The following is a 23131-nucleotide window of genomic DNA, read 5'->3' on the forward strand; positions in this document are numbered from 1 at the left end:
ATTAGTGACACCTTAAAGCAATGACACAGCTTGTCTGAGTTCTCTGTTCATACTGTGGTGGGAAATAAACGCAAAATGCCAAACCACCTTTTGCATAAAAAGGAGTGAATTAAGGATGCACATTTACCCTTGCTTATATTTTTAGGAAGACAATTCGGAAGGATGCACAAGAAACTAAAAGTGGTGACTCGGGGGGTGGCAGGTGGGACCCCTGAGGAAGGGGTGCCTTGGGGGAGCCTTTTCATCGGATACCTTTTTTTGATCATTTTCTGTTTTCAAACCAGGTGACTTCACTACCTACTCAACAATTTTAAAATGTAATGCTTATGTTTGAAGGTGCTCCAAGATTTTTCTGGAAGAATATACGTTGTTGGCAGCAGGTGCCTCTGGGCAGTTGGGGTGGTGGGAGAAGGACTTTTACTGGTCACTTTACACACTTCTGGACCATGGGGTTCTTTGCCATGGACACGTACAACTTCTCAATTAAAAACAGGTAAATATAAATATTTATGTCAACGTGTTTCTGAATGCGTAGGAAAAAGCGTGGGCTCCTAGGGGGGCGTGATCGTGGGGGCCAGGGTGGCAGAGAAGGGCTTGCTTTCCGTTCCTTACATGATGCTGTCACTTTCACAATATGCTGCAGGACGAGCAGGGCACTGAGCGAAGAGGCTCCCGTCATCTTCCCTGGTCCCCAAAAGGCACCCGGGTGAACTTGGGGGAGTCACCAAGACGAGTTTTGATAACATGTCAGACCTGGGAGATCTCAGCTGCCACCGGGCAGGGAGGAATTCCAAAGGGAGGAAAGCAGTGCCTTAAATTTGTGGTGTTATTGGGGGAAATGCCCAAAGTTCTGCCCTCGAGGAGGAGGTGGGGGGGTGGGGAGGTGCGAGCCCCCCCCCCCCCCCCCCCCCCGCCGTGTGCTGGGGCCTGTTCTCTAGACCGCGGAGATGATCCGACCCTTGGTGGTGACTGTTTCTGACTTTTGACGGATCATTGGGCCTCTTCTCACAGGTTTAGCGGAAAAAGGATTGAAACTGGAGTCAAGGACCTGAGGCCTGGCGGAGCCCCATCCCTCTGCCGGATGAACCAAGGAAAGACTCGCACTTTGTCCCGGCCCTGGTTTTCCAGGATTCTGGGGAGGGGCCAAATACGCGGAGCCCAGCTGGATCCGCCATGCTGTGACTTCGACTGGAAAAGGGAAAAGGAAGAGTCAGGGGTCAGGTGCGAGGGTGGCCATGATGGTGGCGGTGACGGCTATGATGGCTAATACTCACTGTCAGGCCCATTCATTATCCCACCCAATCTCCAAGCTGTGGACCTTGGAGCCTGAGAAGGGAAGTGAACCGCCTGAGGTCACTTGGCAGCCGAGCCTGGAATTTGCTTTAATTGATGGAGCCCTTGGCTGGAAGAGGCAACCCCATGGTAATTCCGGTTCCAGGAGAACCGGGCGTTCACTTCGTACATATTAATTTAATGAGACACACTGGAGGGCCTGGCGGCTATAATCTGGGGCTGCAGCCTCCCTCCCAATGCCTCCTCGCCCCACCTCCCCGGGGAACCCTGGAGGTGGACGCTGGGGCCCCTAGGGGTGGGCACCGGGAGCCCTGGGGATGGGCGCCGGGGCACCGGGAGCACAGCGGGGGGCGCTGCAGTCCCGGGCGTGACCACCAGGTGGCGCAGCAGCCGCGCGGAGCCCTGCCCCCGCCGCCCCAGAAAAACCAAAAATACCGATGAAAAATTCCTTGGCCTGGAAGCGGAAAGTCAGTTGGAGATTCCGGGAGCCTTCTGTCAAATCCGGGAGGTTTGACGTTCTGCTGCAAGCAAAAACCAGGGGCGTCCGTGACAGGCAAAGGGCAGGAAGAAGAGAATATATTTTAAAGCCAATGGAAGAAGGAAGGAGAAAGAGGAAAGGATGCTCTCCGGGACGCCCGGCACCCAAGCAGCCTCCTGTAGCCGGGCAGTTCTCCAGGTGGCCGCGTCCCAGGACGGCAGAATCACCTGGGGGCTTATTTTACAATGCACATTCCTGGGCCCTGTCTAGCCAGGCGGCAGACCCCGGGGAACTCCAGGTTAGCCAACAGTCCTGCCGTTTCTGATCCACGCTCGGGTTTGAAATACCATCATGGCAACACTTCCTACCCCAGGCCAGAGACCAGGGCCCAAGAGGGGAGGTCGCTGCTCCAGAGGACGCCCCGGTCCAGGCCCTCCCCTGTGAGCTCAGACAGGCACGAAGCACAATTCTTTCCACATGAAGTTCGGCCCTTGGGCTGTCTGGACTGGGGTACGCCCAGGGAGCCCCTCTCTCGTGGCCTCCCGCGCTGTCACTTGGGTTGGCTGGCTCCCTGCCTCTGTCTACTGGCTATTTTAAAATGTGTAATGAGCTCCTGCCCGGAGAGGCAGAGGAAGGAAGCAGCCTTGGCTTTGAGATCCAGGCCCAGAGCTCCGGTTCCTTGGCTTCCTGGCGGGGCGCCGTCTTGGCCCAGTTCCCCAAACCCTCTGGGGAGCTTCTGGGAAGTTCAGGGTCCAGACACCCACCCACACCTCACCCACGCACCCAGAACTCTGCAGACGTCCCTCCGGAACTGACTCAGCTGGTTCCTTCTCCCATCCTGGGGGTTGACATTAGCCTCCTGGGCTGGCCCTAACGCTGACCCGATTCCTGAATTCCAGCCTCCAGCTGGGATTTGGGCTGTGACAGGCGAGAGGGCACCCAGCAGCTGGCCAGGGGCGTGGGAGAAATCTCAGGCTTCAGTGTGTGGTTCCAATCCCAAGTGCACTGTGTGACCTTGGGCAAGCTGCCTGCCCTCTCTGAGCCTCAGTTTCCTTGTCTGGGGGAACCAGCACCACCTCTCTCCTGGGCTGCCCGAGGAGTGGATTCACATCCTCGGGTGCAGGCAGCATGGTTGGCAGAAAGCCCAGCACGCAGCAAGCCCTCGGTGCCTGGAGGAGCTGTGACCAAGAGGCCTAGCCCAGGTGGGGTGCTGGAGCGAGGGCTGGCTTCACCCCTCCTTACCCCAAGCTGCGCTGGTGTCAGACACGGGTCAGGGAGGCGTGACTTTGCTTACCTCCCTGATCTGCATGCCTGCTCGGCTCCTGGGCCCACAAGGGGCTTCTAAGAGATGCCAGGAAATGGTTCATGGTGTCCAGCCTGGGAGAACTTGCAGTCTAATAAAGGGAACCTGGAACCTCGAAATAGAAGCTTCTGGAACTAGTGTCTTGACAAGCTGGTCTCCCCGTGCTGCCTAGAGGGAGATGCACAAGAAGGGGAAAACACCATGGGTCAGGCCTTCCCCCATGGCCATCCCCATGTCCCCCACAGCCTCAGGGCGGAGGAGCCCAGCCGGGAGGGCCCCACCAGGCCTCAGCCCTGTGCTTTCACAGGATGGACAGACATCGACTGGCACCTGTGAAGGTCAGGGCAACGGTTTCCTGAAGTAAAGGGCCGCAAGTGGAGGGTTCTGGAAGTTTCAGATTTAGGGGTGCTATCAGCCGGCCGGGGAGCAGCTGTGGAGGCCTCTCTAGGTAGCTGAACCTGCTTCTCCGCCGGCGAGCCCGCACTGGGGTTAAACTTTAACGAGGTCCCGACATGCCGGCCCGGCTAATATTTCCTCCTCCACTATCGTTCAGTAACATCCCAGCATTGTGTCTCACTTTTTAAAAATTAACCTGACCTTTCACTCTTGGTGCTGGAGAGTGAGGGCCACTCGGATGTCCCAGACAGCTGGGGCACAGTGAGCTCTGTCCCCTCTCCAGAGAAGTGGGGCGTCCAGGTGGTCACTCCTGAAACAGGGCGAGGAGGAGCTCCTGAGCACCTCAGGACCGGTGTGACCAGTCGCTGGACAGCTGCCCCACCTCTGCCGCGGCCAGAGAGGGCTTGCCAGGGCACATCCCCTGGTGGCCGGGGACCCTGCACTTGCAGCGGCTCCGGGACACTCTCTGGCTCCCTGACCGCCCCCGGAGACCGCCCCGGGGGCGCCGGCAGCTCCCTGCATGGCGTTCTCCGAGCTCCTGGAGCAGGTCGGGGGCGAGGGCCTCTTCCAGACGCTGCAGGTCTTCACGCTCCTCCTTGTGTCCGTCCTCCTGCCCTCCCAGCTGCTCCTGGAGAACTTCTCGGCCGCCGTCCCGGGCCACCGCTGCTGGGTCCACATGCTGGACAACGGCTCTGAGACCCCTGCAAACCTCACCCCCGAGGCCCTCCTCACCGTCTCCATCCCCCCGGGCCCCAACCAGGGGCCCCACCAGTGTCGCCGCTTCCGCCAACCGCAGTGGCAGCTCCTGGACCCCAATGCCACGGCCGCTAACTGGAGCAAGGCTGCCACGGAGCCATGCGTGGACGGCTGGGTCTACAACCTCAGCACCTTCACCTCCACAATCGTGAGCGAGGTAAGGGCCTCCTGCAGCCAGCCCCATGGCTCTCCTCCCTCCGGGCGCCCATCACTGGAGGTGAGACTGCTCCCGTCACCACTGCTGTTCCATGATATTCCACCCCCTCAACGTGTGTTTACTAACTGCTTACGGTGCCGGGATTCTGATCTGGGGTCAGGTTATAGGATGAACCAGGAGCCTTCAAGGAACTTACCTTCTGGCAAATTCGGAATCAGTCAACTTGGGGGGATGTTCAGGTGCCGGTTGCCCGGCCCTGGGTGGGAGGCACTGAAGAGGTCCCAGTGACATGTGCTCAGCCTCCTGGCCCCAAGAGAGGAGCACTGGCAAGGCCCCCTTCTGGACAGAACGCAGGCTCAGCCAGGGCCAGGGACTGCCCGGGTCCACCTGCCAGGAGCCAGCAGAGTTAGAATCCCAGCCCTGTGGTTTGACCACCGCCTGCCACTGCCCCCCCACCGTCCACCTGGGACGGGTGTCTCCCTGTTGACTCAGAGCTGAGTTGTGTTACATTCGTGCCGTGCAGCTGGCTGCCAGCACACACCTTCCACCTCTGTCGCCTGGCCCTGGGTATCTGGGGACCCCATTGTGGGTGGCCAGACCCCAGGAGCCAGGCTGACCAAGCGTCCTGACAGGGACCTCTCTCTGCTGCCCTGGCCATGCTGTTCCATATCCCCCGAGCCAGGCTGTCACGGACTTCCTTCTCTTCCAGTGGGGCCTGGTGTGTGACAACCAGGGCCTGAAGCCCCTGGGCCAGTCCATCTTCATGGCTGGGGTCCTGGTGGGATCCTTTGCCTGCGGCCTCCTCTCCTACTGGTGAGTACCTCCGCACCCCGACCTGGCTCCTTCAGCGCAGACTGAGCGTCGTGGGGACAGAAGCACAGAAATGCCAAATGAACGGCCGTGTTCCCTAAGAGGGGGTTCCCTTGGTCCGGGTTCTGGCCAGGAGTCCCAGGTCTCCAGGGGTCAGTGACACCCAAGAACTCAACATCCAAACCTCAATGTCGGGTTAGACTGTGCCGAGGGAAATTGCCCTGAACACTTGCTCTGTCCGCAACACTACCTCCTTCAGCGATTGCACCAGCCTTTATTGAATACCTACTGTGTACCAGGCTCTGTGCAGCCTCTGACCTCAGGGGGCTGAACATCTTCTGGGCAGAGACAGACCCCTCTTTCTTTTAACTCCAAGTACATGACACGCTATGAAACAGAAATACTCTCTCCCTCCTCCCCCTCCTCCCCCTGGAACCCCTCCTGGGGTGGAGCACCCAGGACCTAGTCCAGAACCTTCTCTGCTCCCTTTGTGTGCTCCTCCTGTGGGAGGTACCGCCCTCCAGAGCTGAGAACATCCACATCGCGCCCCTCCTCTCGGGAACCCACCTCCTACTTGGGGTTTCCACTGGGGGCTCCCCACATGGACCACGGCTCTCCAACTCTCAACCCCACACCCCTCCTCCATGCTGTCCTCTTGTCCAAGCCACCACCATCTCCCCCCTGGCAGGCCAGGCCTCCTCGCGGGTCCCCTGCCTCCCCTCGGCGGTGGCCGTCCCTCATGCTGCAGTGCGCAGAGTGACTTTGCAAAGCCTGGAATGTGGGTCTGGTTGATGCCCAGCCCGAGGTCCTCTGGGGCCCCGCCGCCCCAGAGGACAGTCTCTGCCAGCCCACTGGTCCCCGCCCACCCCGCCAGACACTTGGCTTCTCCCCTGAAGTCACAACAACCCCTTCTGAAGCAGCCCTGCCAGTGCTCGGCCGCAGAGTTCCATGGCGGTAGCCTCCTCCGAGAGGCCTTCCTGGCCTTGAGCTGGAGACCCTGCTGGCCTTGGGTCCCGAGGGTCCCACGGCTCTGCCTGCTCTCCTCATCACAGCACCTAACTGTGACGGCACCTGCTCACTCACGTGCTCACTCATTCATTGTGTCCCCCGAGACGGGGCTGCCGGAAGGCAGGGGCACATGCTCCAGCATTATTTCATGAATGGCTCAATTCTTCCCGACTTTCTCCCGGCAATGCAGGCTCTGGGTCTGCAACCCTGCCTTGCATATCCTAGCTTCCTGGAAGACAGGTTGGTGCTTCTCTGTGCCTCAGTTTCCTCCAGGAAGTGGGGGCCCTAGCACCCCCCTGTGGGGTTGTTGTGATGGTTAAGCGGGTTGATGACATACGGAGCATGGGCCGGGTCTGGGCCAGGTCCTTGCTCCCGGGCACTGCTCACACAGGCCAGGCCGAGGTTTGCCCACATCTCTCCCACTGACCAACACATCCTTTAGCTAAATGCCAGCAGCGGTGCAAGCTAAGCTGGCCTCGGGGCGGCAGTGCAGAGGGAGTGCGTGCTGGGGGCCCTGCTGCATGGTCTCCTGGGACCCCGTCTCCATGCACACACAGGTGAGGAGCTGGCTGGCTTGCCCAAGGCCATGCTCACTGAGCCTCCTGGCTACACCCATCCCCTCGCACACTGTCTTGCTTTTCACGACAACCCTGTGAGGCACGTCATCAGGAAGACGCCCAATTTGCAGATGGGGAAACTGTGGCTCAGAGACATTGAACCACGTGCCCAAGGTCACCCAGGAAGGGCAGACCTGGACTCGAACCAAGGCGTCCGAGGCCAAAGCCGTTCTTGACCGTGTGGCTATGCTGCCCGCTGAGAGCAAGGCGTCCGCCCTGTTTACAGCAGGTGCCATCTCAACACACTCCTGGGTGTTCCTGGAAGGAGGTGGGGGGGATGCGGCGAGATGCTGGGCTCCAGCCGGCGCCCCCCGCTTTCTAGAACCCTCCGAGGGCGGGCACCCGCCTCCATGCGCACGTCCCTAGGGCCCCTCTCCAGGCCCCCACGGTGTCTCCTCCTGAAACAGGTTGGGGCGGAAGCCACTTCTCTGCTGGTGCAGCCTGCAGATGGCCGTGGCCAGCACCAGCACCATCTTTGCCCCCAGCTTCCTCGTCTACTGCACCCTCCGATTTTTGAGTGCCTTTGGGCTGGCTGGCATCATCCTGACCTCAGCAACACTCAGTGAGTCCCTCGCTTGGCCTGCTCCCGCCACGGGTGTGGGGAGGAGGGGGCCCGAGGCCGCCGCATGGGGCCCTCACCGGCGTGCGTCTGCATCGTCCTCCAGTGGCAGAGTGGACCACTACCCGCAGGAGGGCTGTCACCCTGACGATCTTGGGATGCACCTACAGCTTGGGCCAGACAGCCCTGGGTGGCCTGGCCTTCTTCCTGCGGGACTGGCGAACCCTCCAGCTGGCCGTGTCAGTGCCCATGTTTGCCACCTTCCTGACATCCTGGTCGGTACAGTGTGGGGCCTTTTCCCTTGGGGAGAATATTCCTGCATGAGAGGGAGACCGGGGGGAGAGGGGGCCCCCTACCCCCGCCATCCTGGCTGGCCATGGCTCCCAAGATGCCGAGAGCCACGGAAGGGACAGACACGACCAGAGCCCTCCCTGGGGAGAGACATCCTGGGGCTTCAGAGTTCCAGGGTGGGCATTTTAGCTGGAGGTCGGAGGTTCCCATCCAGCCTACTGGCTTCTGGGGCTGAGGCTGAGGGCGCCGTCCCTCCCCACGTCGACACCTACTCCACCACCTCCCTCCTTCCCCTCACTCGTCCGGCCTGTGGGCACCTGAGTCAGTGAGACCCAGCACGGGGCATGGAAATATTTACTGCCCTCCTGCCCCATGCCAGACATGGCCTTAGGCACTGGGGACACATCAGCAAATGGAACAGACCAAAAGCCACTGACCACAGAGTTTTATTGTATCAACAGGATGAGTAAGTGAGGAGGAAGACATCCCATAATTATATTTATTAGGACACCCTAGCATGAACTGGGTGCATCCCAGGTGCTACTGTAACACCAGGTGTATATTAACACTTCTAATGAGGAAGACAATAGCATTATGGCCATATTCAGTTGAGGGATTGAGGCCCACAGAGGTTCAGTGACTTGCCCAAGGCCACACAGCTGGTGAGCGCCTGAGGCAGGGTTTGAGCCCAGGCAGGCTGGCTCTTTTAACCTCTGGAAGTTCTTGACTTCTCTGCCGGCAGGGCTGAGTTCCTGTGGGCGGGGAAAACTCTGTCCCTTCCCCCAGGGAGCTGCTTCTTTCTGTCCACCTGTCCCTGAGGCCGGGGAGAAGCAGAGACTTTTATAAAACCACTTGGTTTCAGCTGGGGATGTTTTAGAAAAAAATCAGCATGATGTGAGCTTTTTGTCATAGAAATGGCCCCCGAATTGCCCCATGTCCAGGCAGCCAGTGTGCTGGCTGTAGGAGAGGTTCGGGCTGGCAGGCTTCTGGCAGCCAGGAAGCCAGATGGGGCTGCACGGTGGGGAGCAGGCAAAGAGGGTGGGCAGGCATCAGGGCTCATCTTTGTTCTGAAACCGTCAAGGACTGTCCCTCTTCCAGCCTGGCTTTAGCGGTACAGAGGGAGAAGCAGCTGCCTTCTCCTCACTCCCATTGCAGCTGGAGGGTCTGCTGCCCCCCACCCCCTCCCCTGACCTGGGGGGAGCACCCAGAACGCATAGGAGAGCAAGGACCAGGCCAAATGCCTGCTTCCTTAACAGGTGGCTGCCAGAGTCTGCCCGGTGGCTGATTATCACGGGTAAACCAGACCAAGCGCTTCAGGAACTCAGAAAGGTGGCCAGGATAAATGGCCGCAAGGAAGCCAGAAAGACACTGACCACAGAGGTGAGATGCCACTGTTCGTGTCCCAGAGTGTGGGATATGACCGGGAAAGAACACGTGCTGATGTATTATCGGTGTTATCACCAACCGCACCACTACCCACTTCACCACCACCACCATCACCATATCCATCGTCATCACCACCATCACCATCTTTATCGTCATCACCACCACCATCCTCACCATCATCTCCACCAACATCATCACCACCACCATCACCATCTTTATCATCATCACTACCACCATCCTCACCACCATCCTCACCATCATCTCCACCACTGTCATCACCACCACCATCATCACCACCATCTCCACCAACATCATCACTATGATCCTCACTACCACCATTATCACCATCCTCATCACCATCCTCATCACCACCATCTCTACCAATACCATCACCGTCATCATCATCACCATCTTCAACACCACCATCTCTACCACCATCATCACCACCATCTCCACCACCATCATCACCACCGTCTCCACCACCATGATCACCAACATCATCACCACCACCATCACCACCATCTCCACCACCATCATCACCACCATCATCACCACCATCTCCACCACCATCATCACCACCATCAGCACCACCATCTCCACCACTGTCATCACCACCACCATCCTCATAACCATCTCCGCCAACACCATCACTATGATCATCACTACCACCATTATCACCATCATCACACCACCACCATCACCATCTTCATCACTACCATCATCTCTACCATCTCCACCACCATCATCACTACCAACGTTCTCATCACCACCATCATTATGACCACCATCAACACTATTCCCACCTCCGCTATGCCTGCTGTCACCACCACTATCATCATTTCTACACAACACCACTACCATCACTACCACCAATAATAACAATACCACTAATACCAACACCATTGTCAACAGCATTACAACTATCCTCACGCCCACTATCACCCTCACCACCATCACCTCCACGAGCAGCATCACCACAATCGGTTCATCTTCATCACTACTAGCATCACTAATACCATCACTAACATCACTATCAGTATCTCTACAAAACACCGTCAACACGTCATCACCTTCACCACCATTACCAACGTTACCAATAACAGCAATCTAACTATTATCAACATCGACCCCACACCCACCTCACCACCTCCGTTATCCACTACCTTAATCCACAGATATTGCACACGAACCTCATGGGGCTTCTCAGTGTATTTGGGGAAAGAGGATGTGTATATTTGAAGGTAGCCATTTTGAGGAAGTAGGTGTGGGAGGATGTGTGGCCAGAGACTAGAGGACACAGATCCTCTCCGGGGGCGAGAGGATCCGGGAAGGCTTCCAGGAGGAGGCAAGCTATTGCTGATCAAGACTGAGCTGAGCACAGGGCAGGCAAAGCCGAGAGGTGCAGGAGGAGACTGGATGGGCCCTTGGGGAGCAGTGAGGGGCCAGCGTGGTGGAGTGGGGGTGCCCTGATGCCAGCCATGAGGAATGAGGAGGGATGGTGGGGCTCTGGTGGCAACTGCCAAGAGCAGCTGCAGCCCACAGCTCAGGCGGCCAGAACTGGACACAAGACCTGCTCCCTGGCTTGGAGGAGGTGGGCCAGGTCTGCAGAAGAGAGCTCAGCCAGGGGGCCATCTCCGCCCCTGTCCCCCGGACTCTCCAGTCTCCAAGGCCAGGCTCCCCCATCACTCTGCCCACCTGGACCCCGTCCCCTGGTGTGGGGATGGGCAGGGCCACCGCCCCGACTCTCACTGTGCCCCTGTTCTCCCCGGAGGTGCTGATGTCCAGCATGGAGGAGGAGGTGGCCTCCGCGAGGGCCCGCCAGTCGGTGCTGGACCTGTTCCGCGTGCCCGTGCTGTGCTGGAGAAGCTTGAGTCTCTTCGTGGTGCAGTACGCCATCCCAGTGATCCTTCCTGGAGATGGCGCTGGGGAGGGAGGGGGGGCCCATGGGGAAAACGGTCCCTTACAGGCCTCGTGGGGTGCATTTCTGGCCGGGACAGGCAGCCGCCTCAGGAGGCAGGGGTCCTGGCAGGTGGGCGAGAGGGTGGATGTGCAGACATGGCCTGGAGAGGCCGGCTCGTGCAGGAAGCGAGACGAGGGACTGGCAATGGCTGAAGAGGACCAGGGCTCATCAGCATTGGACTCACCCTAACGGCCACACTCCTAGGGGGCTGACCAGGTGCTGACCACCCACCCACCCCTCGGAGCAACCCCGAGAGACAGGTTCATCTGCACCCCCACTTTATAGATGGCAAAAGCGGGGCCCAGAGGGGCAGGTAGCAGGCACTTGACCTGGGCTGAGCCACCTCCTTGCCCAGCTCTGTCCCCGCCAGGCCCCCCTTGAGCATAGACTCCCAGGGAAGCCCTGTCTCAGCACCCAAGGGCACCTAGGACCAGGAAAAGTCCTCTTCAAACAAATGCAGGTCAAGCGACTTGGGGAGGAACGTGTTAAAAAGTGCGAGCCGGGTTTGACTGGGGCTGGATCTTGAGACAAAACTAAAGATTAGAAATCCTTTATTTTAGGCTATATTTAACCACGTATGGGTTATAATAGCAAATATTTGCTACGTCTTAGAACAAAGAATGGATCAAATGCTTTTTTTTTTTTTAGTTTAAGTTACTTCTGATAAATTAGGAGTGCCCCACTATCCCGGGCCATTACTTCAAACGCCTGGAAGGCTTCCTCAGTTCTCCCAGGGGCTGCCCTGCATCCTTTGTTATTCAAATCTCAGGCTGGGAAGGAGCTCACCTTGGGGGTTTCTTGTCTTTGACTGTTAACCCAGTTGTTACCAGCGAAGCCTCTGGATCCTCATGTGTCGGCCACTTTGAGCCCCAGGCGTTTTCCCACGTCACTTTCCCAAGCTTTAGGCAACACTGTGCTTTCTGCAAGAATTGCAGCCTAACTCGCACCTGGTGGCCGGTGGCCTAAGGTGTCTATTGGGTGCAGCAATTGGGTGTCGCTGGGAAGAGCATCCGGGTGAAGCGGGGATGGGGACGGATTCGGAAAGTGATGGAGAGGACTCCACACTGTGGCCACTTGTGGATCCAAATTCCATCTCCAAGCTTTGAAAATTCAGCTCCTGCAAATTCAGCTACGCAGGAGTCTGTGGCAGGGGGTCCCCAGGGAAGCAGACTCTGAGGTGGAGGTCAGGGAGCAGAAAGTTCCTTAGAAATGGCCCTTGGGACCATCTCCTGTGGAAGCGTGGGGGAGGGGAGGAGAGGAAACAGGATGGCGAGGGGAGAGTCACAGTGATGCCGTCGCAGCGAGGCCCCAGCCGACCCACGGGGACCTGCAAGCTGGGGTGGCCCTTCTGAGTCGTCCCCCTGGCAGGAGTAGACCAGCTGTGGATGCTCTCCTCAGCGGAGGGCCAGCACTCCCAGGGCCTGGGGAAATAAGACTTTCCATCCTGAAGGGGGCACAGCCCAGCGTCCCCCACCGAGATCCCGTTCGGTTATTAATCCCATGTTTTAAGGCAAAGAAACTGGCATCCAGAGAGGGGCAGGGACTCGCCCGGTTCACGGCTAGCGGTGCAGGGCCAGATCACGGATCCTGGCTGTGACTGGGAGCTGGAGCTGAAGGGGCAGCTGCGCGACCCACAGGGCCCCTGTCTGGCCAGAGAGGCTGGCCAGTCTTCTGGCTGGTTGGTGGCCAGGGAGCCTAAGGGGCGATGCCCCACCCACCGAGGCCAATTCCCAAGGCCCGTATGCGGAATGGATGAGGCCACTGCCCTCCTCGCCCTGTCCTGGCAGCCTGACCCTGGGGAGACGCATCCTGCGTTCGACAGGCTTCTCGGGGTCTGGCGGCCATGAGCTCAGGGTTGGGTGTGCTCTCCAGGGACGGCCCTGGTGTGAGGCGATGCTGAAGGGTGCCCTGTTCTCTGTGGGGCGCGGACCCGACTTCTGGCTTTGTCCTGCAGATTCGCCGTAATGCTCTCCTACTACGGGCTGGTCCTCGACCTGCAGAGACTGGGGAGTGACATCTTCCTCCTCCAGGTCCTCTTCGGAGCCGTGGACTTCCTGGGCCGGGGCACCACCACCTTATTTCTCCGGTTCTTCGGCCGCCGCGTGACCCTGGCCAGCTTCCTGACCATGGCTGGCCTCTCCATCCTGGCCAACGTACTGGTCCCACAGGGTGAGGCCAGGGAAGCCCAGAAGGGTGGGCTGAGCTGCTGACAGCTTGGGGCTCTTGCTTCCAGCCCACCCCACTGCCCTCATCCGGCTGGCTCCTTCCTCTCCTCTGGCCCCGAGGATGGGCAGGGGCCCCCTGTGCCCGGCTCTGCCCAAGTCCATTACTCTTGCAACATTTGTAGCATCATCGCAGGAATCCAGTTCCCTCAACCAGCCCGCCACCCATTTTCCTGAAGCAATTGAGGTTCAGAGAGGTGAAGCCAGGTGCCCAAGGTCAGCTAGCAAGCGATGAGCCAGGGCTTGGACCACACTTAAAGCCTGAGGCTGGAGCCCGTGATGGGAGGGAGGGCTGGGAAAGCTTCTCATATTCAGGTTGGGCTTTAGGTCGCTGGAAGGGAGGCAGGAAAGGCATGAAGCCAAGAGTGTGGTGCCTTTTTCTCCCTTGGTAAGAAAGCAAGAGGCATTCGCGTGCAGAGAGCTGGGGCGGCTGCCGAGGGCCCTTGTCTTCCTCTTCTTTCGGAATGAGGCTGTAAAACCCCGGAAACCCTCCCCATGTCTCCTTTTATTGCTCAAGGCGGGAGGCTAAAGGAGGGGCAAGGACATGTGTCCTGTGATGGCAGCAAAGCCAGGAGGTTGGCAGAGGGACAACCAACAGCCCAGAGAGACTGAGTGAGGATCAAGGGCCAGCTGTGAGCCCAAACTCTGAGCAAGATGCAGCACTCAGAAAAATGTCTGGGACGAGCACTTGACAGTTTATAAGACTCTTCATAACAACAAGTGGGAAGGGGAAACTGAGACCCAGGCTCATGGCTAGAGTGTGACCCGGACCTCGGCTTCCTGGCTAGGGCTTCTGCCATCCACCCACTTGCTCCCTGTGAAAGCCAGGGGTCCCCAGGCAGGGTGTGCAGCAGCAAGAAGCTTCTGGTACCTGGGCACCCCAGGGCCTCTGTTGTGGGCAGGGCCCAGCGTGACCCTCTCCTTCACGAGATGGAGTTTCCTCAGGACCCAAGGAGCCCTGGCACAGCCACAGTGTAGGGGGCAGGCCTCGAGTCTACCCTCAGCTGCCCCATGCTCACCCATCCCACACCTCCCTGGGTTCTGGCCCTGCATCCAACTCCCCAGCCCACCTACTGTGATGTCTTCCTGTGCCACAGGCCCTGGGCAGCCTGGTACTGAGTCAGCACTGCCAGGGATCTGGGTTCAGCCTAAGGAAGCCATGTGGGAGAACTCAGCTCCTTCACTTCCTGAAGACCCTCTTGAGCAGACCCCGCTCTCACCCTTTCCTCTGCCCAGGCTTGCAGCCCCTGCGTGTGGTCTTTGCCGTGCTGGGAAAGGGATGTTTTGGTGTAAGCTTGACATGCCTAACCATCTACAAGCCTGAGCTCTTCCCAACTCCGCTGCGGTAGGCTGGGCTGCAGGCTGTGCCCCGGGGTGGGGGGCTTGGAGACCCGACGGCTGGGGGTAGAAGGCGATGCCCCTGGGAGGGCCCATGGGGAGGGCAGAGAGGAGCTGGGGACTGATGGATACACAGCAGAGGGCAAGGGGGACCCAGCGCCGACATGGAATTGAGCAGCTGGCCCCAGCTGGCCTTCCCCCAAAGGCACATCCTAGGCCAGGGCCTCCCCAAGAGTCCAGACTCAGAAGGCAGCGGTACAGGGGGCCCTCAGCAGCCCTCTAAGCCTGTGACTAGAAGCTGTTTTGAGACACAGAACACTCTGTCCAGGAGAAATCTTATAAGAACTCTGGGAAGGAGAATGAGAGCTGCCCTGGTGTAGTGGGGACCTCCCCCCACTTGCTTCCCACTGCCCCCCTCCCTGCCCCAAGAGAGCCCCGATCACAGCCTTGGAGCCCAAGGTCTCCATGGGACAGGGATGGAAAACCAGTGGTCTTGAATTAGACCACCCCTGCATTGGACAGTTGGGTAAACTGAGGCTCGGGGTGGCGAAAGACTCACTCAGTAGAAGGAGAGGACAGAATCCCAGATCCCCGGAGGCCTAGCCCAGTGCTCTTTCCTTCAATCGCTCGCTTGTCCATTCTTTCATTCATTTTTTTCTGACACATGTTTATTGATTTTGTTGATGCTACATAGGAAGCCAAGCTGGGAGCTCAGTGGCCTAGGAGGAGCCCCCAAATTACCTAGACTGGGGAGAATGGAGTGGGCCCTAGAGAGTTCCCACAAAGGACTCTTGTTCTCAGGAAGCAGAGGCCCCCTCTGGATGGGAAAATCTATGTGGACTCCATGGGGGAGGTGGCGTTGGGGAGACCTTGAGGAGGGCAGCTCCTTTGGCCCAGCTTTCCCTCCCCTGCGTCCCCTGGCCCAGCCCAACAGCCCCTCCTCTGATAAAGACCCCCTCCAAAGTGGCAGGTGTGACAAGGGTCCGGGCCCTTCCCTCTGCCCACAGGATGACGGCAGATGGCTTCCTGCAGTCAGCAGGTCGGCTGGGGGCTGTGATTGGCCCCCTGATCATGATGACCCGCCAGGCCCTGCCCCTGCTGCCCCCCATCTCCTACGGTGTCATCTCCATCGCTGCCAGCCTCATCGTGCTCTTCCTCCCAGAGACCCGGGGACTTCCACTCCCTGACACCATCCAGGACCTGGAGAGCCAGTGAGTGACCCACGGCTGCTCTGGGAGGGGCACTCAGCTTTCAGGGTGTAGATGGGCGGAGCTGCAGATGTGGCGGCTGGTCCACCCAGAGCCCTGGGACAGGAGAACTCAAGGGCCCGGGAGACATGCTGGATGGAGAGGGCAGGAACTGGGCTGGGCTTGTCGTGGCGATGACATGAGCAGCTAGAGCTGGAGTGCTCACAGCATTCCAATGCCACACTGAGGGCAGAGCAAGTAGGGTATCAAGGCTTGCGTTTCTGAAGCCATTTAATCATTGCTACAACTCTGCCAGGCAGAGACTATTGCCATCCACACTTACCAGAGGCTCAGAGAGGTGAAGTGACATATTCGAGGTTTTACGGGTAGAAGGTGACTGTGCCTTAGGCGGGAAAATGTCATGGTCAAGAGCCCAAGCTCTGCAGCCAGACTTCCTGGGACCGAATCGCTACCTCCTTGAGCAAGTTACTGACCACTCTTACCAAAACTGACCCAAGAAGAGAGAGACAGCCTCAACCACCCCAGTTAAATCTTCCCACAAAGAATTCCAGGCCTGGACAGATTAACAGGTGCCTTGTCTCAGACCCTCCAGGGCTCTGCTTCCCTCACATATGTTCTTTTGAGAGAATAGAAATGAGGGAAACTGCCTCAACTTTATTCTATACCCAGAATAACCTCTATATTCCCACTTCTTCATTTGTAAAATGGATGTAAAAAAGTTTAAAAACTGAGCAAAAAGCAAGCAAGCAAAAAAAAAAAAAAAAAATCCAGCCTAGCTCAAAGAGTTGTTTTCAGGTTTAAGTGAGCGATTGTATTTCAGCACCAAGGCCAGCGCCCGGCCGGCCCCACGTGCTCCCAGAGTGCTGCGCGGTGTGTAATTGAGCGCTTTGGAACGGGAACCAAGGTCATGATAATAGTAACAATAACAGCGGATGCTGGGTGAGCCTTTATCGTTTTAATATAGCATCTTATTTAATTCAGACAACAACCCCGCAAGCTGCTGTTATGTCCAGTTTCACTGTCAAGGCAATGGAGACGCAGAGACGTTATGTAACTGGCCTAAGGACACTCAGCTGAGAAGTGGGGAAGCTGGGACTTAATTTACTCTTTCATTTAATCCATTTTTGTTGTGTATCCGCTATGTTTCAGGCACTGTCCTATGCTTTGGGTACACAGTGGTAAATGAAACCCTCTTCTCATAGAGTTTATACTCCCATAAGACTTGACCCCCACTTCTGCCCTCCACACCTCAAATGTGCAGCCATTTCACCACACATCACTGCTCTCTCTTTTGATTATTCTAGGACATCAGCACCAGCCAGTGGTGCCCAGCGAGAGGAGATCATCAGAGAAAGCACCTGGTTCTAGAAATACTGCCTGCGTGGAGCCCCTTTGGCTAAAGATCCCAACGGAGGGAATTGCCGCTTCGCCAATCAGAGGGTGGGAGCGATTGGGGAAGCCTTGAGGGTCTGGTGTAGCAGGGGCTGGGCAGCCATGGCTGAGTGGGCAGTGTCGCCATCTACTGTCCTCCCTAACCTGGTCAGACTCTCCACCCACCTCAGCTCTACAGGAGCCCACTGCAGACAGCCATGCCCAGCCTGACTGCCCTCAGGTCCACCTCGTTAACAAGATGGGCCCTCTTCCTTCCCTGCCAGGCTCACAGCTTCACACCTTCACCCAGCCAGCCCCCCAACTCACTTCACAGAACCTCTGCTGCAGGTTACTCACCTCTGAGCTTCCAGACGGGATCATAGGACAGAGAGGGTGGGATCCAGACAGAACTGGATGCTGATCTGTCCCCCACCACTGATAGAGTCCTCATCTGTAAAAGGGAACGATCATGGAAACTGCCTCCCATGGTGGGTGGTAGGGTGAACGGATCTTACCACAGCGCAGAGTCCAACAAATAGAACCGGCTAACAGAGCTGCCAGGTGCCAGTGTCTAGGTTGTGCCCTGCCCCAAGGCACCAGCTAAGGAGGCATGTGGGGGCCAAATCCAGCCCAGGCTACACTGGCCCAGACACTTACCCTAACGGGGGCTGTGTTCATTCCAAGAAAGGGGTTGTTTTCATTACCTCCCATTTACCCCATTGCTGAGGGAGGGCTTCCTGCCTGTGGATATAGGGATGGCCTAACACACGACATCTAGCACTGCACAGATGACAGGGACTGCAGTTTATTAATCACAGCCCAAGGGAGGATGACACCACACGCCCTGCAGGGTCATGAGGGGGTTGCTCGCAAGAACAGAGTGAACCACCAGGGGCCGTGGGGGGCAGGATTTGTGGTATCAAGAGGGTGGGGTGGCTCCTGGTTCCTGCAGGAGGATGTGACTGGCTTGTTTGACTAATTTCACACATCGGCAGGAAACTTAAACCTGCGTCTCGGGGAGAACACAGAGCTGTGCCTGGTCCCTTGATAAGAAGTGTTGTTGGCTAGGGGAGCTTAGAGGACAGAATGGGGAGGGATTCACAGTTCGGCCATTTGAGACCCTCTTGGTTGCACCAGATGTCAAGGCAGCAGGTAATATTGGGCCTTGATTTTAGGCCTCACATCACAGGAGCACCCTTTTGCTGTTTGTCTATCTCGAGGGGTCGCCTTTTCCAAATTCACGCAAAGACCCTCCCTGTGCTAGCAGCAGCCCAGGCTGGTAAAATTGTGGGATGGTTGAGTCTGACCACTTATTTGAGAGGTGAGGAAACTAAAGCCCAGAGATGGAATGACGTGCTCGGAGCCACACACCTGACTACAGCCCAGGGCTCTTTCCAGAGCACCAGGCTCCTCGCCCTCACCCACATCCCTCTGCAGCCCTGTCATAAAGTTACATCCTTCCCCAAAGATCCAGACCCTTTAGACAATTGCCCACCCTCCTTGGACAAGTCAGGGAAACTTCTAGATTCCCCATCCCAGGTCCCCTCTCTCACATCTGACACACACCAGAGCCGTCACATACAATTCAAATCAAAACCATCTGGGAGCTCATGATAAAGATCACGCTTTCCCCACCAACGGGCCCCTAGGGGTCCCCAGCCTTACTTCACATGTAATAAATTTAAAAGAATTCAAATCACACAAAGTGTGTTCTTGAATCACCATGGAATTAAATTAGAAATCAGTAACAGAGTTATCTAGAAAACTCCTTCAAACTAAGCAGCACACTTCTAAATCATCCATGGATTAAAGAAGAAATCACACAAAAAAATTAGAATTTTTACTCTGAACTGCATGAAAAAATTTTTAAATGACACATCAACATTTGTGAGGTGAAGCTGAAGAATCATTAGAAGAAAATTTATATCGTTAAATGCTTACATTAGAAAGGAAGAGAGGCTCAAAACAAACACTTCAGCTTCAGAAACTTGAAAAAGAAGAGCTAATTAAACCTAAACTAAGCAGAAAAAGGGAAACAATAAACAGCAGAATCAGAGAGACAGAAAATGATCAAGAAAATCAATGAAACCTGAAGCTGGTTCTTTGAGAAGATCAATAAAATGTATAAGCCTCTAGCCACAGTGCTCAGGAAAAAAAGAAAAGACACACGTGACCAACATGAGAAACAAAAGAGGAGGCACCACTACAAACCCTACAGAACTTAAGATGATAAAGGAATAATATGAGCAATATTTTACCAATAAATTCGACAACTTAGATGAAGTTAACAAGTCTCTCGAAGGATATAGACTACCACAGCTGACTCAAGAAGAAATAGATAACATTATTAGTTCTGTAACTATTAAAGAAAATGAATTTAGGATTTAAAACCTTCCCCCAGAAAAAACTCCAGGCCTAGATGGCCCTGCTGATTCATTTCGCCAAACGTTTAAGCAAGAAATAATAGCAATTCCATAAAAAAACTTCCATAAAGTTGAAAAAGAGATAACACTTCCCAGCTCATTTGATGAGGCCAGCATTACCCCAATACCAAAATCAGAAAAAGATACTACAAGAAAACTACGTCTTACAAACATAGACACAAAAATTCTTAACAAACATTTAGAAAATTGAATCCAATGATGTCGTAAAAAGGGTAATACATCATGACCAAGTGGAGTTTATCCCAGGAATGCAAAGTTGGTTCACCATTCAAAAATCAAGGTAAACTAAATTATTAACAAACCATATGATCATCTCAATAGGTACAGAAACAACATTTAAGAAGATGCAACATTCATAAGTGGTAAACGACACTTCAGCAAACTAGGAATGCAAGGGACTTTCCTCAACCTGATAAAGGGCGTCTATGAAAAACCTTGAAGGCCAGCTTGGTGGCGTGGTGGTTAAGTTTGCGCACTCCGCTTCAGCAGCCAGGGGTTCACTGGTTCGGATCCTGGGTGCAGACCTACACACTGTTCATCAGGCCATGCAGTGGTGGCATCCCACATAGAAGAGCTAGAAGGACTTACAACTAGGGTGTACAAATATGTCCTGGGGTTTAGGGGAGAAAAAAGAAGAAAGGAGGAAGACTGGCAACAGATGTTAGCTCAGTGCCAATCTTCCTCACCAAAAATATATATATAAAGAATTATTTAAAAAAAGAAAAGAAAAGAAAACCCTTGAGGCGACACCACAATGGTGAAAGACTGAATACTTCCCCATTAAGATCAGGAGTCTAGATGTTCACTCTCACCACTTCTACTCAACATTGGTCCTAGTAGATGCAATAAGGCAAGAAAAAATAAATAAAAGCATACAGATTGGAAAGGAAGACAAAACCTTATTTAATTGCAGATGATATAATTGTAGAAAATCCTAACAAATCTACAAAAATCTTACTAGAACTAATAAATTAGTTTAGCCAGGTTGCAAGATACAAGGTCAATATACAAAATTTTATTGTATTTCTGTATACTAGTAACAATCAGAAATGGAATGTTTTAACACAATACCATTTAACAACAGCGTGGGAAAAAAAATGTGTTATCTATGGATAAATTCTATGGAGAAAAAGAAAGGCAAGACCAGAACACTGAAAACTACAAAACATTGCTGAAAGGAATTAAGGAAATCCTAAGCAATTGGAAAGATAAACCATGTTCATGGATTGGAAGACTCTAATTATCAAGATGTCAATTCTCCACAAATTAATCTATAGATTCAATGCAAGCCCAGCCAAACACGTGCTGGTTTTTTGGTATAAATTAACAAGCTCATCCTAAAGTTTATATGAAAATACAAAGAACCTGGAGCAGCCAAATCCATCTTGAATAAGAAGAACAAAGTTGGACAACTTTTGTTTGATGTAATTGAATTGAAAGTTGGGATGTTGAGTCATGCATATATGGTTAATGACTTTCAACCAAGGTGACAAATCAACTAAATGGGGAAAGGATAGTCTTTTCAGCAAATAATGCTGGAACAATTGGATAGGCATATAAAAGAACAAAGAAAGAAAAAAGGAAGGAAGGGGAGGGAGAGAAAGGAAACTCAGCTCTAATTCACATCATATACAAAAATTAACTTTAAGTGTATCATTGACCCGAACATAAGAGCTAAAATTAGGAAACTCTTACAGGAGAAATTCTTAGCAACCTTGAGTTTGGCAAAGATTTCTTAAATATGACACAAAAGTATGAACAATAAAAGAAAAAATGATACAGCCTTCCTAAAATCTAAAAACATTTGCTTTTCAAAAGACACTGTTAAAAAAAATGAAAAGGCAAGCCATGAACTTGGAGAAAATATCTGAAAACTCTACATCTGCAAAAAGGACTTCTATCTAGAAAATATAAGGAACACTTTGAACTCAAAATAAAAACGATAATCCAGTTTTAAAGCAAGCAAAAGATTTGAACAGATGCCTCCCCAAAGAAGATATCTGGATGACAAATAAGCACATGGTAAGATGATCAACATCATTAGGAAAACGCTAGTTAAAACCACAACAAAATGCCACCGCACATCCACTAAAATGGCAGAAATTCAAAAGACAAAGTGTTGGCGAGAACGTGGAGCAAATGTGGGAATGTCGAATGGTACAACCACTTTGGAAAACAGCGTGGCGTCTTCTTAATAAGTCACACATAGGCCAGCCATACGACCCAGCCTTTCCCCCTCTAAGGATTTACCAACAGAAATGGGAGCCTGTGCCCCTACAAAGACTCGCACACGAATGTTCATAACAGCTTTATTTGCAACTGACAAAAGCTGGAAAAAAAACCCAAATGTCAATGAGGAGATAAACAAATTTTGGTGTCTCTAGACAAGGAATGCAATTAATATAAAATTTATATATTTATATAAAATTCTAAAGAATGCAAATTAATCTGTAGCGACAGAAAGCAGATCAGTGGTGGCCGGAAACAGGGGAGGGGAGGGCAGGGGGCATTTCAAAGGTGCAAGAGGGGATCTTGGGGTGATGGGTACCATGACCACCTTGATTATGGCGATGGTTTCACAGGCATATAGATAAGTCAAAAAGCCATTGGACTGTACCGTTAAATATGTGCAATTATCCTCAAGCAAACAGCACTCAAATTTAAAGATTATAATCAAACACTCATGTATTCAAGAAATAGGACCTTGCTAGTACTTGGCAGCCCCCTGCGTGGCCCCCACCCAAGGTAACCGCTTTCCTGCATCTTCTTATTTTCCTCGTAAACGTGCCAGCTGCTTACACATCCCTCAGCAATGCACTGTCTGGTAACCCCCCGTGTGGAATTCTGTGGTTTTCTGCCACTTACTTTTTTCAACTCACTATTATATGTTTGAGACACATCCTCCTCGTCGACAGTTGTGGCTGTGGTTTGTTCCTTTTCCCTCCTTTATATGTTTATTAAGCTCCAAAGCAAACCTCGAGCAGCACACCAGCAGGCAGACAGCTCCCAGCACAGGCCCCAAGGTCACATGTGCTTGGCAGCCCAGTGCAGCCTGGGAAAGCGAGTGTGGGGAGCAGGGCGCCCACTGGGGTCACACAAGTAGCAAGGCCATCAATGTGGCTGGTGGCCACGGTGAGGGACATGGACTCTACTCTGGGGGAGAAGGGCCTTCCAGATTTTGAGCAGAGGGCGGATGTGAGCTGACCTGGTTCTGAGAGAGGGCTGGACGAGGGGGCTGCAGGCCGGGGTAAGGGAACCCCGTCAGGGATGGCTTGGCTCGGCCAGGGTGCCAGCAGCACCCACTGAAAGTGGTCGGGAGTGGGCGTGATCTGGATGAAGAGCCTCTTGGATTTGTTGAGAGGTTGGGTGGACTTTGAAAGACAGCAAGACTTGGTAAGTCTTGTCTGAATGACCGCCTGGTGGGGATCTACTGAGACGGGTGACATCTTTTCCCAGAGGGGAGACCGAGGGTTTTGAACTCAAACATCTGCGGAGACCAGGCAGGGGGAGAACCTAGGGCTGGGGGCAGTGCAG

General features: G+C 54.3%; 1 protein-coding gene across 1 annotated transcript; it reads left to right on the plus strand.

The window, feature by feature from the left end:
• Window positions 1-3676: 3676 nt before the first annotated feature.
• SLC22A11 (solute carrier family 22 member 11) lies at window positions 3677-18858 on the plus strand. Its single transcript, XM_070564159.1, has 10 exons — window positions 3677-4383; window positions 5093-5196; window positions 7226-7380; window positions 7484-7652; window positions 8925-9048; window positions 10826-10941; window positions 12969-13183; window positions 14473-14581; window positions 15582-15785; window positions 17087-18858. The coding sequence occupies exons 1-10, from the start codon at window positions 3991-3993 to the stop codon at window positions 17148-17150; spliced, it is 1653 nt and encodes a 550-aa protein (XP_070420260.1). The 5' UTR covers window positions 3677-3990; the 3' UTR covers window positions 17151-18858.
• The last annotated feature ends 4273 nt before the right edge of the window (window positions 18859-23131 follow it).

This window comes from Equus przewalskii, chromosome 11, assembly GCF_037783145.1.
Source record: "Equus przewalskii isolate Varuska chromosome 11, EquPr2, whole genome shotgun sequence".
Classification (NCBI taxonomy): Eukaryota; Metazoa; Chordata; class Mammalia; order Perissodactyla; family Equidae; genus Equus; species Equus przewalskii.

Bases quoted from the DNA above. Each gene is read 5' to 3' on its own strand.
- SLC22A11 (XM_070564159.1), top strand. From the start codon at position 3,991: ATGGCGTTCTCCGAGCTCCTGGAGCAGGTCGGGGGCGAGGGCCTCTTC. The intron at 5,197-7,225 runs GTGAGTACCTCC...CTCCTGAAACAG, and splicing joins TGCGGCCTCCTCTCCTACTG to GTTGGGGCGGAAGCCACTTC. The intron at 7,381-7,483 runs GTGAGTCCCTCG...ATCGTCCTCCAG, and splicing joins CCTGACCTCAGCAACACTCA to TGGCAGAGTGGACCACTACC.